This window comes from Mustela lutreola, chromosome 18 (genome assembly GCF_030435805.1).
Source record: "Mustela lutreola isolate mMusLut2 chromosome 18, mMusLut2.pri, whole genome shotgun sequence".
NCBI lineage: Eukaryota > Metazoa > Chordata > Mammalia > Carnivora > Mustelidae > Mustela > Mustela lutreola.
In genome coordinates, this window is record NC_081307.1 from 37,962,484 (window position 1) to 37,977,035 (window position 14,552).

A 14,552-nucleotide genomic window follows, 5' to 3' on the forward strand; every position below is an offset into this window, starting at 1 on the left:
TCCATCAGAGCCTTAGTATAGTAGCTGTTATTTTATTTTATTTTAAATATTTTATTTATTTATTTGACATAGAGAGATCACAGTAGGCAGAGAGGCAGGCAGAGAGAGAGAGGAGGAAGCAGGCTCCCTGCTGAGCAGAGAGCCTGATGTAGGACTCGATCCCAGGACCCTGAGATCATGACCTGAGCCAAAGCGGCTTAACCCACTGAGCCACCCAGGCGCCCCACTGTTATGTTATTTTAAAGGTGTCTTTATCTTTCCCTCTGCCTGTTCATCCCATGGCTCAACTCTCATTGCTGAGTGCCAATACCATGGCTAGTGCTATGTAGCCAGAATCCCGACGCTGCAGACAGTAGTGTGCTTCGGATTGTGGAAAAAGATGAGAGAGAGAGGGAGAGAGAGAGCGAGGAAGGAAGGAAGAGGAAGGAAGGGAGGGAGGGGAGAAGGGGAAATCCTTGGTGCAAAAGTGCAAGGCTTCAGGCACTGCGAGGCCAGCACAGAGCAGTGGCCACAGAGCTGCCTGGTGTGAATTCCCCATGGTACCTGACTTACTCTAATCCCATTTAGTTAATGCTACTCTAAATAACTGGCATTAGAATTGTGATATAAATCGAGGCTTTCACATCCATTTAGCAATCAAAGGGGGAAAGAGCCTCTAGGAACATAATAATGGGCTTCAACTACAGCCTGATTACATGAAGGGGGGCAGAGAGTTCTGGAGGGGCTTTCCAGAAACAAGGCAGTGTGTGTTGCTGTTGGGGGGCGGGGGCGCCGACCTCGGATCAGCTAAGAGAGAAGACCAAAGGACCAGCAATTTCTTTGCAAAATGCCTAACAAGGAAGGCTAGACACTAGATGGCAGCAGTGCCACACATGTTCCTTCCAAATTAACCCTCCAGGTCTTGGGGGAAAAAATATCCCAACGTGAACACACAAATACCATCAGATTATAAAACGAGCCTGTCCTACTTGACAGCCCTCTCCTACCCTCATCGTACGTTTGATCAAGAAACAATTTGGCACGAATCATCCTAACTCTGCTATGTGAGCTGGGCAAAGAAAATGCCCCCTATAAATAGTAGCGAAAGTGGGTAGTTATGGTTATTGGGATCATTGTTTCTTAAAAATGGGAATTAAAAAAAAAATGGGAATCATATTTTTTGCACCCCATTGAAAAGAGGGCATTGAAGATTTTAAGTAGGACCCACCCAAGGAGAGTGGAGTTCAAAGACAGCCTGGGGCCTGCGGTAGTCGCGTGTAATGGTGTTCGATTGTGCAGGTGACACTGGACATTGCTGATGGGGTTCCTAATAAGGTAAAAATCATCTGTGCATCCTAGACCAGGAGGGTTAGATTTTGGAAACATTTTTTAATGGGATAAGTCCTCCTTGGTGACATGACTCATTAAGGATAGCAGAGGAAAAATCAAGACACTGCTTCTCAAGAAGTCTGCTCACCTAAAAGATTTTTTGGGGGAGGTGGGTGGGGAGACGAGAAGCTGGATATGAACTATTGGAGCACTTAATGGGTCTTAAAAAAACATTTTGTTGACTTGCCGATTTGTAGGTACCAACTGGGATCTGATTTGCAATCCCAGAGGGATGATCCTCCCCTCTTCCTGCCTAGTTCAGCCTAAAGGGTAAACCATGGATTCGACTGGGAATTCCCAAATGACTGAGCCATTTGCCCTCTTATTCTCCCTCCAGGGATAACTTCACCAAAATAGGAAAACCCAAGTCATGTAGAAAATCCAAGTCGTGTATGAGACTGTAACTTTCAGAAAATCAAATGTGGTTGCTCATTTTAGAAGCTCGTATCTCGACAGAGACACGTTAGCTTTGACAGTGTTTCCAGTTGTTCCTGGTAAGGCTGTAGGGAGACTCAGGAAATCATGGTTTGGTGCTTAGGTTTCAAGGTTGTAGCCCTTCATTATCTGGACGGGTGATCACATTCTTATGTAACCTAGAGACCACTGGGGCAAGGGGAATATAAGGCAAGTAAGGCAGGAAGATAAATAAATTATTAGGAAATTGCTAATTCAGTATTGAATTCTGACTGAGACAGAACACAGGTAGAATAAAGCACCAGGAGCGATTGCCAGCCAGGGGCTCGCCACTCCAGCAAGACTCTCAGTGGTGTGGAGGTCTCAGTGTTGAGCCTCACCCATGACTGGTCATGCTTCTGGACATTGAGTGTAATCCTCTTCCTAAGGTGTGGGTTGTCCAGATTCTGGTTCCCTCTGTCTTCTCATGGGCTTAAACTCAACCTTTTTGGTCAAGAAGGGCGAATCCTTTCACTATCCTTTTGTTAGTGCTAGCACTCACTTGTGATTTCTTTCTTCTGTGAACTGAGCCAGATTCCCTAAAATGCCTTGCCTTACCTATTCCCCCCAGAGATTGCATAAAGACCTTTTCTATTTGGGGAGGGTGGAATCTGGTCCGTTCTATCTCCTGCTGCCTTTCTAGAGCTCTGTTCTCTCTCTGCTGGCTTCATTCATCCCTTAGCAGATTCAGAAAGGAACTCTTTCTTAAAGTCCCTACCCAGCCCATTAAATTCGATACCGAGTTTCACTTGAAGGTTTGCCAACATGCCATCTCTACTAACCATTTCTAGACATTCTTCCAGACTCCGAATTTCATCTGAACCTGTTTGTTCACAGAAAACCCTCACACAACCTAAACCAGGAAATAGGAAAACCATTCTAACTTCTTGTCCATCGTCATCATCCCAAAGATCACGGAGAATAAGAATACAAAATACAAATTTAAAAAAAAAAATACGTTTCTTTTTCTTCCTCGGGGTCAGAGCTTGTGGGTTCTCTCTTCCCACCCGCAATTTTTTTCTAAGTTACGCAGGGGACTTCTCTCAGGTCGGCAAGGAGAGCGAGATCAGCAGGTGGAGGCCAGCGTCCGCCCCCGCAGACTCCCTCCAGTTCGCTCGAGTTGCTGGGTGGCACTGCCTCTCGCCGAGCGTGGCGTGGGTGTCCCCCGCCCCAGCGCCCAGCGAGTCTCCTTCCTCCAGCCTGCGCGCGGCTGCGCCGGAGGCCGAATGGGGCGCCGCACGGCGCCGGGAGCCCGAGGGCCCGAGGCCGGGCTCTGTCTGGGATTGCGCCGAGCCCAGCCTCCTTCCCCTCTCTGTGGGTAGGGATGGTTGAGTCCAGCCGCCACGGCAGCGGCTCCTTGTGCCGCTAGCAGCCTGTCTTCGGCGCTCTCCGCCTTCCCTCTCCAGGCTGGCTCTCCTCCCCCCGCGCCCCCTCCCTCCCTCCCGCAGCTCCCACTCGCTGGCTCTCTCTCCAGCTGCCTCGGCTCCAGGTCTCTCCTGGCTGCGCGCTCGCTCCGCGCCTGCCCCCTCCCGCAGCCTCGCCGCCTCGCCGCCTCGGTGCCTTCCTGCCCGGCTCGGCCGGCGCGTCCCCGGCCCGGCCCGGCAGCCCGGTGGGCGCTCGGAGCCGCTCAGCCCCGCAGTGGCTCGGGACTGATGCTATGAGAGCGAAGCGAGCCGGGCGCGCAGAGCTGCAGGAGGGCGTCGGATGCGCGGCCGGTCCGGGCACCGGGATCTGTCTCCGGCTCGCCTTGCCCTCTGGTGATCGTTTGGCTCTGCTCGTAGCCCTGCCGTTCCTCGGAGGAGACGGGCGCCTCTGAGAAGAGCCATCGGTGTCGTGTGCGTGTGGAATATCTGCAGACATGACTGCGCGGAGGAAATTCAAGTCGCTGCTCCTGCTTCTGGTGCTGCTGGTTCTGTGCGCGGGGCTCCTCACTGCAGCGAAGGGTAAGGCGGTCTCGCTTGCTACGGGGGAGATGGGCGAGCCCTCCGAGGCCCCGCTGGCGAACGCAAGTGTGTGTGTGGCGGAGGGCAGGGTACCCGGGCGCGGGCGTCCGCCGGGGGTTCTCCATCGCGGACGCTGGGGGGAAGGCAGTGCCCGAGAGCCGGGCTTCCATCGCCTTCTTCCCACCCTTGGCTCCCCCGCCTCTCCTTCCCCTCGCTCGGCTGGCACGACATGCTCCCTTTCGCGGCGGTGTGGGCTGTTGGGGAGCAAGGAGCCAGCCCCGAGTGGGGCTGAAACTGCGCGGTGGCGGGCGATATGTTGCCTGCTTAGAGATGTGGCCCAACGGGTCGGGGTGGCTGGGGTGGTTCCCGGGACTTTCCCCGGACCCCGAGCGGCTGGGAAAGTGGCCCGGGCGAAGCCAGCCTCGCAAGTTCTGGCTCTCCAGGGGTTTGGGGGAACCAACAGGCGAGCCTGCCCGCTGCCCAGGCTCCCCGCACCCTTGCACCCAGTCGGCCGGCCTTTCTTCCCCCTCCGGCGGACTCGGGGGGTGACGAGGAGCTACCTCGGCCAGGTCGCCCCCGCCTCCCTCTCCCTGGACTTCGCTCCTTGCAAGTTGGAAGGAGCTGGCATGGTGCGTGGAGAAAGTGGGGAGCCCTGGCTGGGGTTGAACCTCCGTCGTATTCGCCGTGGTCACAGCGCTCTACCCCTTGCTACCTCTGGTCCAGAGAAGGGTTTTCCCTGGGTCAGTCCCGGGGCTTGGAGCTCTGTGAACTTGGTTTTCTCCTTGAAACGAGTTAGGGAATGTTTTCCTCTAACTAGCCTGCAGGCTGCAAGCTCGATGCTGGCAGTAGCTCCCGCACTTGTCTATTCTCCGGGAAAGAAAACAAGCTCCCTCTTGATTCCGCGGAAGCAAGGGAGGAGGGAGAGGGGAGAGAGAGGGGATATTGATGGATTTTCACATCGGAAAGTACCTGCCCCCGTTTCCTCATTTTGGCCTCCTTGGGTGCTCTTCCGATCCGTCAACCCCGTGGTCCCACTCCGGGGAGCAGCTGTATCTATACAGATTTGTTTTCTCTTTCCCTTTCTAAAGGCTGCTGTCAAATCTTGAGAGTGTGTGCTTTCTAATGGCCGTTTGCTCTTCCACCCACAGAATCCCCTCTTCCCTCTCTAGATTCTTCCATCGTTATTCCCACCCATTTTCTATTCCTTCAGTGTTCCAGATTCCAGGGTGATTGACAAGGCGAAGGAGGACTGTCTCTGTTTCCATTAGGAAACTCCAGATGGGCCTGGCCTGGAGAGAGACGGAAAGGGAAAGAATGGCAGATTAGTCTCCCCTCCTGGCTGCTCTTCTCCAGCTGGCGTCCAGGGCCGGTTCAGAGCTGACCGCTAGGCACCAGACCTCCACTCGCGCACTACACCCCTACGACAGGGTGTCTGAGGGAATGCACCCCAAAATCTCAGGCAGCGAAGTGTTCGGCGTTAGTCGCCTGAGCTTCTGGTCTCTGGGAATCGGGGACCTTCCTGCAGACAGCTACGCTCTGCCCATGGGCCCAGCTCCGACCAGACGCCCCGCCTTGGGCGCCACTGCTGGAGATGATGCTGAGGCGCGGGCGGCGGAGCAGGGGCGGACTGGTAGCGGCCTTGGGTCGTGCTGGCCTGGGTGGGAACAGAGAGGAGATGCAGGAAAAGTCGAGGGTTACCCGCGGGAAGTGCGTGTGGGATTTTCTCAGGTCCGGGAAAGGGCCTGCAGACAGGACCTGGCTTTGCCTAGCCAAGTCCCTGCGTGGAGAGGAAACACCTGCTACGCAACTCGGCAGAACTTCCCACCCCTTTCCTCTGCGCTCAAAGTCCAGCTGTGCCCGGGGCCGCCTCCTTCCCCAGGCAGGCAGCGCAGCCTCTGAGCGCATTCTCGGTTCCCCGTGGTTCCGCGCGCTCCGAGCGCCCTTCCCCCGCAATTAGCAGGGGTTGCTGCGTGGAGACAGCGGCGGCAGCCCTGCCGGAGCTGCTTAGTAATCCGCACACGTGTGCAGGGCGGATTCCGCCCCCTCGCGGGTGGGCCGAGGCAGTCGGCGGGGGCTGGGGCTGCTGGGGCAGATTCTGGGGGGCAATCAGACAAGGGCGCAAAGTCCCGGGCGCCCCGAGCCTGAAGGAGCTGCGGCGGGGAGGAGAGCGCCTCCTGCGCCCTGGGGGTCCCAGGTCAGGGATGGAGAAGCCAAGAAGTGGAGTCCAGGGTCCCAGGCCCCCGGCGCGCGCTGCATGAGAGTAGGGTGGGCGTGTGTGTGTTTGCGCGTGGAGGGGACCGGGCGACCGCTCTCACTGCGCTATTGAGACACCTAGGTTGTGGCGGGTGCGCGAAGCTCCTGTATCACCCCGGCGGGGCCCGCGGGGCTGGGGCCGCGTTTCCTCCGAGCCCGAAGGGTCAAGTGCGAGCGCAAGTGGCCGCTTGGGAGCTGGCCGCAGGCAGGAGGCTGTGACGCCAGCCCCGGAGTCGCTCTGAGAGCGCTCTCACAGCTAGGGCGGGGTCACATTCCCCCTGCCGGGCGAAGCCCTGCTGACCAAGGTCGGGCCTCTGCCCCAGGGCTGGGGGCCCCAGGGTGGTTGGGAGCCGTGGGGCTTCCCGGTGGAGGAGCGCCCGGAGCACGGCGCGGGCCACCGCTGCGGGAAGAGCGCAGCGTGCGCCCAGGTGGCGGCTCCGGTTGTGTCGGAGGCAGGAGGAGAGTTTCTGATGCGTGGGGTTTAATTCGTGACCTGTTTGCGGAGTCGTGAGAGGCTGCAGGCGGCTGCAGCTGCGGTCATTAGAACCCGGTGCCTTCACTGCCCGGGTCATCTGCTTCAGCTGATCCTGCTTTATTTATGCTTCGGTGCAACCTTGGGGGTACCCGGAATTCAATTTGGATGCCTCTTTTTTTTTTTTTTTTTTTTTGGATTACTAACATTGTAAAGGTCGAGTCCCAGATGTGCATACCTCTTCAACCACAGCACCTTCCCAGGGACCGCGGGGAGGGAAGAAGGCGTTGAGAGTTTGCATCTAGCAAACAGGCGGCATAACTCCCTCCGTGTGCTCTCAGATTTGCACCCTTATCTGAGGCTGATCTGCTGGCTGTTTGTGTGAGCAAAGTTTGCTTTGCTTTTCAGTTGTTTCTTGTGTATGTGCAGCGAGGAGAATGCAGTGATTTGCCAGCATTACTCAGAAAGTGTCCTAAAAAAGGAGCACAGAACAGTAGCTCCATGGTCTCTGGTAGGAAGCCTGGGAGGAAAGGTGGGGCGCTCAGCCACGTTCCTAGTTCTAACAGTCACTGACCCACCCAGCAAAGAGATTCAAGCGTGCATTACCAGATTTTCACAGCAACCTTGTAAGTCAACACACACTCACACACGCCTCCCCTCTCTGTGAGCTTCTAGATGAGTTACCTTGTTAACAATTCATATCACCAAGAAGGATGCTGAGCCCTTACGTTTGGGGGCCACATTGCTTTATGGCTGAGCAGCCCCACAGGTACTCTGTCCTGGGGAAGCCAGGAGCTCCTGTGACTAACTAAATGGCTTTCACAGAACCCACCCCCCATACCTTATATACTAAAAGGTGGGTCTTATAAAGGGAAGGTAAGATTTCCTCATTTGCAATTTCCTTAGCAAACCGTGGGTATTATTATTACTATTAGCAAGGGATTAAGTTTTTGTTTTGATTTGTTTTTCCATGAAGAGCTGTTCAGGCAAGAGTCTGGTTCTTCCGGAGCACTATTATGCTTTTCGTTTGGGATTTTACATCTGTGAAAAGGGAAGTGAAGGGAAAGCTTTCTTCCAAAGTGTCAGGTTTGGCAAACTTGAATAGTGGGACAATGAAATCCCAGTAAACAAGGCAGAGGAGAGAATAGCAGGTGGGAACACGGTCTGAGAACCCCCAGGCCTCAAGCATCTCCCCTCGCACAGGCCCCAGGAAAGGGCATCTCTGTCTGTTTCCTGGCTTCCCCCTGGCCAAGTACGCTTGGTAAGACCCTGCCGCAGGTATGCGCGTCTGTGTTCCTACTGCAAACCCAGCTTCTCCTGAGGGCAATGCCTCCGTAGTTCCCAGTTTATTGTCTCAAACAAACACCAACAGTGCTTTGAAAATGTCAAGAAAATGGTTCAGCTTCCTTTAAGAAATAGATAAACAGAGGCTCAGTGGCCGGTTAGCGCTCATTGCAGACGATACAGCAAATCCAGTGTAGACATTTCTAAGCTGTCAAAATGCAAATGGCATATTAAATACTCGCGCTCCGCTGAATTCTAAATGGGTCTCCCGTAGGTTTTCTGCTGAGCTCATAGCAAGAACAAACCACCGAGGCTCGCGTACCTGCACTTTAAGCTGCACTTTCCCCTTTGGCCTTTTATGCTTCTTCTCCTTCGTTTCATTTCCCTCTAGACTTAAGAAGGTGAGCAAGTACTCTGGCCCAGAAGAGATGACAGAGCTGTATGGGCTTATTTTAGTTGCATGTGTTGAGCTAATAAATCAGAGGCAGACATCTGGGTCAAGGTATAGATATGCTATCACCTACCATATGTGTGCCTTTTGGGCGAGGGCCATAGGGTTGCTGGGCGGGCAGCCATAAGGGATAGACTCAGACCGGCTCTACTCCACGTTCTAGCCACTGTAAGGACCAGAGATGGGAATTGTTTGAAACGCTAGAACTGGCTTGGCTGCACCACCTGAAGGAAAGACATAAATACTTTGGTTGGGCTGAGACTAGTTAGCCCTAAAGGAAATCGATCCTTTGATCTTGCCTTCACCTGCACAGCCTCTGTGCTTAGCTCGCTGTATGTCCACTTCAGGACCACCGATCAGTGTGCAAACCAGACAACCGTATTCAGGTCCTTGCCTGAGTGCAAGGAAGTAAGACTCTTCCACAGTGACTTCAAGGTGTCCTTGCTTTTGATTAATTATCTATGTTTGAGGTGGCATTTACTCCCTAGTACTGAAGTTGATGAGTGACAGAATTAAAATTCCTACTCTATAAAAATACAATCCAAGAAGACGGTTTCATTGGACTCTTTCAAATGGACTGAGGGTAGGAATTTGTGAAAACAGCACTCAACTTGTTGCAGTTTTGCGTTTTTTTGTTATTTGTCTGTTGTTTTGTTTTGTTTTGTCTTCCCCAGCACAGCAACCTCTAATGGGCGGACTGGAGAGGAAGATGCCACGATTGCTTTAGGGAAGTTGCGTGATCTCTCCTCCTCCCCAGCATCTTCGTTCTAGCTGGATGAGAGATTCGTCATCCCCTAGACCCACTCACTGCCTCAGTTAACAAAACCTACTCCTGCATGTATTACAAACATTCTACTGAGAAATCACATCCCAAGTATTAACTTGATTTAGAGACTGTGTTACTTTGACCTACAGCGGCCATGTTTATCTCCAGCTAAAGCTTCTTTAATGAATGCAGAAAGCGTGCCGGCATGGGCCCCTCTATTAAAAATAGCTCCTATATCTTGTGTCTCGTACATTTTGCAATTTACTCCTAGAAACGTTCCTGCCTCATCTTATACTAGCGTTAGCTTGGGGAAGGCTGTAAAGGGGCAAGGGTTGTGCCCTTGCTGCCGTTCCCTCCAAATAGAGGTAGAACCAAAAGGATCCACCTTGATACTGCCAGTCTGAATATTTCCAGTCTTCTACCTTAATATTAAGAAGCTTAATGTAATTTTGCCCCATTATTAGTAAAATAATAAATCATGAAGAATGCTTTGTGATTTAAAAATTACCCTTGTTACTGAAGTGAGATCAAAGGAAACATAGTCCTGGAGAGGTCAAGTCGTTGGTGCCATCTCTGGGTTTTTTTCACCCGTGAGTCGCTTTTAGAATATTGCAGCCAGAGACTTAAAGGTTGTAAAATATTGGCCTGATTCTTGGTCTTATGCATTTTGGAAACCCTCCACCTCAATAAAATTCAAGAAGAACCAATACGGCCGTAGTTACCACAGATGAACCTCCACCTTTTGTCTGGATGAGCGAGGTACCTGTAAGCTTCAGGAGTCGCCGTGGAATCAGAGCCGCTTTTGAGAATTTGCAACATTTCCCCCACAGTATTACTGTGGCAACCTGGTTTTTCTTTATACTAAACATGTCACCTTTATCTTGGTAGGTGTTGGCTTTATGACCATGATGTAGAATATTTGAGTAGCCTTTTGCAAACTCTGTGCTTAAGAATCCCTGGAGGTCTTGTTTAAATGCAGTTTTAAAGGCCTCTTTTCCCTAAGTGATTGGCAGTAAATGGGTTTTGGGTGGTGTCAGAAATCTGCATTTACATATGCATATGCGTTATCTTTATCTACCAATCTTTGCCCTTTCAATAAAAGGCATCAGAATCTAATAACCTATTCATTGAGACTTCACAGGCTAATTAGGCTATCGTATATTTCAAGATGAATATACGATATTATGAAATTGTGCAAATATTTCAGAAGATTTCTTCTTTATCATTAGGACCTCCATCATCAGTGTTCCTCATTCTATGCTGTCTTTAATCTTTTTTTTTTTTATGGTTTTATAGCAAAGATGAGATTCAAGCTCCTTGTCCATAATGTTTATATTATGGGAAGACTTCAAGGGATAATTATACTCTTTCATATAAAAGTACTGTGTGAATGAATGATTTTATTTTTTTTCTTTTACTGTTTAGTGTACTCTGATATGATTAATTTTATGTAAGAAAGAGCTAAATGTGAGATTAAAATTAGAATTATTTGGGGAGTGATCTCTGATGAATTAAAAGCCTTTGAAATTAATTGTGAATTCTAAGCAGTCATTTTCCAGATGCCTGGTGAATCCCTATGCCTTTATTCAGAGAAACTTACTTATTTCTCCTCTTGTTTTTAATAGAAAGTGTCTTTCTTGATCTTTACAAGTTAGTAATTTTCTACATGGAGTTGATATTCATGGGAAATATGTAGGGGATTATCTCCGTTGATGTTCCTCGAAAATCCCAAATCCTTGACAGAACTGTGCTGCTTACTCTTGTTCCCCATGACTCTCTGAGAGGATTGTCACCTCTTTTTCCTATCACTAAGTTGATAATTAAGACCACAAACCTTTGACTTTTATGTAAACGGTTTCATCTTCAGAGTAACAGAAAGTTAAACACAGCTCATTCTTATGAAAATGCATTCTGCTGGAGCTAAGGAGATTCACGTTTCTTTCAAAGGATGGACCAGGAGAGTATTGTTCAGAGGCCATCAACAATTTTTGTCTCCATGTTTCAAACTATTTCTTTTTATGGTGAGGAAAGTGGTGTACTTTGATGTATAATACAGCTGTGGATAGTTAAGACTTGAAGGGAATGATTGGCACTTCATGAAGAAAAGAAGAAGGACCCTAACAACATAAGAAAGGTCACATTTTTACAAGAAATTAACTGAATTGAGCAGATACTTCCCTTTATGCTCTAGAAATGTAAATTTCTTCAGCATCAATCTGGCATTTCTTGTGCTGTCTCATTCTCTTCCTCCTTTCTCTACAAAATATAATTGTTGTGAACAACTGAAGACATCCAGCATTTGGATTTTATTTTGTTTGTGGTGTTGGCTGTGTACATGTAGGTGCAGGTTACCTGCTCAAGAGGCCTGCTCCGTTTTCCATGGAAACAATATGAAATTTTCAGACTATAATCCCAAGGTTTTTTAGTTGGTTTGTTTGTTTTGTTTTGTTTTTTTAATTTGTAGGTGATATCAAGAGAAAGTCAAGTGAGGTAAATCACCTTGTTACCGTTAGGTGGCATTATCTTTTATTGCTCTATTTAAGTATCCGGGAAGAACTACTATCGGTTTTGCGATATGTCTATTACCATCCTAAACAATGAGGACCTGAGAGTCCAAGAAGAGATTTGGGAAGTCTAGACTCTTAAAGAGAATTATAGTAGTAATTCTGTTCTCTTGAAGAGTCATGGCGTGTACCAACCAGAATAACTCAATTCTATATAACTGAAATGCATGAGTTCTTTACTATTTAGCTATAAACATTAATAATGAAGATGCTGAATCGGTGCTGCCCTCAAGGAGCTTTCACTGTTACTAAAAGCTACAACAAAACCCTCAAGTTATTGACTTAACTGGTATGTGTTCCAATATTGGGCTGCGGTACACACAGCAAATGCCCTGCCCATCTGAGAGAAGGGCTCCCGGGGGGTGGGGGGGGACGTTGGTCCAGCCCCCAAGAGTGGCAGACGAAGGAGACAGGGACAGAGTCAGAGAGAATGAGGGTGTTGAATGAGAAATGGGGTTTTTCCCCCCAAAAAAGTAGTGAGGGTCAGGTTAAGTATCAAGCAGTGTAGATGAGCCTCTAAGGATCGCTGCTTCGCAGAAGTTCTTCCACGGCTCCTGAAAGCTGAAGGCCCAGAAGCAGAGGAGTGTGAACCGCTGTCCCGGGACGGACTCCTGAAACTGGCGTGTGTGCAGCTCGCTGGAAGCCTCGCCTCTTTTCCTCACACAACCTGTGGGTCAGCCCCTTGTCTGGACTAAGGTTGTGTGTCTGGGAATACTTTCGTCCTTTCAAAATATTTTTCCTGGTTCCATGAGCGATGCTCTTACTGTTGTGGTGTTGTGACGACTCCCGGGATAGTGATAGCATCGGAGCCCCGGGCGTGTGTGTTGGTGGGGCAGGGGCACGTTTCAGTGACTGGTTCACTGCTCCCAGGTATTGGTGCCGCATGTACCGCATGTATTTCTCCGCAGTACGGTGTGCTTCCCTCAGACAGACTGCCCGGTCCTTTGTAACCGTGCTTCAGCCTCTCCGTGCGGCTCTCTGCTTCCTGCCAGTGGATTCACTCCAATCAGATCTGCGTAATGCATACCCAAAGTTCACCTTTGCTCCCCTATATCTCAAGCTGCTCAGCCTTGAGCTCCCCCTCGGGGTTCCTCACCCATATCTGCCCACCCCATCTCTCTGTCTCCTACATGTCTTGGTCACTAAGCCGCATTTTGCCATCGCCGATCATAACACAGAACACCGTGAGTGTACGATCTTCAGAAAAAGTATTGCTTGTTTGCCGGTTTTGTTTCTGTTTGTTGGCATCATTCTTACTGTGTAGATTTAAAGTCCCACACAATTAAAAGGCACTCTTCCAACTCTCAAACCATTGCAGTGTTTCTTAGGCGTTCATTCACGGTTTCTTCAATGAATAAACAAATGTTCTCATAGATGGGGTTCTCTCCCTTTCTTAAAGTGAGTCAAATGAATGTGCTGAAAATATTTTTTGAAAAGCCTCGTCAAAAACAGATGACCTGTGGACAGTACCAGGAATGACCTCCTCAAGTGAGGAGGAAATGAATAGTGATTTATTCATTCACATACTGACACTAGAACTTGTCAAAATAACTAACTTTGAAACCCTATAGCCAAATTACCATTTTGCTGTGCTTATTTGATTCGTTTGTTTCTTTTCATAATTGTTTCTCTTTACATACAAAGTAACTTGTCTGGGCTATTTGCTTTCTTCTCTCCTAGTGATGATAATGTAATGATATTAGAGCTGGTACAGCAGATACGTCAGCTTACAATTGTCATTTTGATCTTCATGACTATTTCATGTCTTTGCTTTTTAATTTAAAAGAATTACAGAAGACGATTATGGAACACAGAAGAACTTATCAGTCTCTTTCTTTTGCCGCCACAACTACAAAATTACCTTTCCCGTGTTCTTTCGTGAGAACAACAGAACCGGAAGGGGCACCTTGTCATGTATTTAAAAGGGGACGGGTCTTCAGACCCGAAAGCACAGAGACTATAGCCACACCAGCCTTTGGGGCATGATTTATACCTCCTAGGCTATGTGTCTTTCTTTCAGTTTTACGAGAGTTGGACAGTATGAGGCCGTTAAAGAAAAGTCTGTAAAAATAAATAAATAAATAAATAAATAGCATAAAGTGTTATATGACAAGCTGAAGTGACGATCCTTTCTTCTGTGAGACGGCTTCTTTTTCATATTTAAGGACAGATCCTGTGGCTAGGAGGTAAAAAATGTGTAAGTTAGAGATCTGCTTACTGCAGCCTTAAAATCAGAGCATAAGGTTTGAGCCACTTTTTTATGCCTGTTATTTTCAATGTATTTTATTTTTTCCTTTAATTTAAAATTATTTGAGTCTAGTTGACACACCATGTTACATCAGTTTCAGGTGTACAACCGTGTGTTTCAGCTTCTCCGTACGTTCTGCTTTGCTGACCACAAGAGTAGCTACCATCCGTCACTATCCAATGCTATTAAAACCCCAATGACCATATTATTTTTATGCTTTCTAATGACTACTCATGCTTTGGTCCGAATTAAGGAGGGATAGGGACAGAAAGCCAAGGGCATTTAGAGCAAGATCACATTATGTTGTCTTCCGCTCCCCATCTTTCTCCTCTCTGCAGGACCTGACACCCCCAGAAATCGTTAAAAGCTAGAAAACAAGGAGTTATGAAGGGCAAATTCGAGGGGAAGTCCATCTCACGATTGTTTGCATTAGCTGTCTAATCGCTGTGTAGCATGATTATCACAAACCCAGCAGCTGACCCAGCATACATGTAGAATCTTACCTTCCTGGTGGCCCGGGGGAGGGGGGCGGTCTGTGCATAGCTGGGTTGGGGCTCACGAGCTATCGTCAGGGTCTGGGCTGGGGCTTCATTCTCATCTGGAGCTCAGCTGGAGACGGACCCAGTGGTAGCATGACTCAGGAGCTGGCGGGATTCCATTCCTTGTGGTTGTAGGGCTGGGAGCTTAAGTTTATTGCTGGCCATCGGCCAGGACTTACCCTCAGTTCCTAGAGACTGTCCATGATTTCAT

At 49.2% G+C, this 14,552-nt stretch overlaps 1 protein-coding gene across 2 annotated transcripts in view; it reads left to right on the forward strand.

Annotated features, from left to right (window-relative positions):
• The first annotated feature begins 3,039 nt into the window (after positions 1-3,039).
• CSMD1 (CUB and Sushi multiple domains 1) overlaps positions 3,040-14,552 on the forward strand; it is a 1,947,613-nt gene continuing 1,936,100 nt past the window's right edge. For both annotated transcript variants that reach the window (XM_059156007.1, XM_059156008.1), the window contains exon 1: positions 3,040-3,764. In XM_059156007.1, coding sequence (XP_059011990.1) covers positions 3,680-3,764 — 85 coding nt within the window. In that variant the 5' untranslated portion in view covers positions 3,040-3,679. The remainder of the gene's footprint in view (positions 3,765-14,552) is intronic.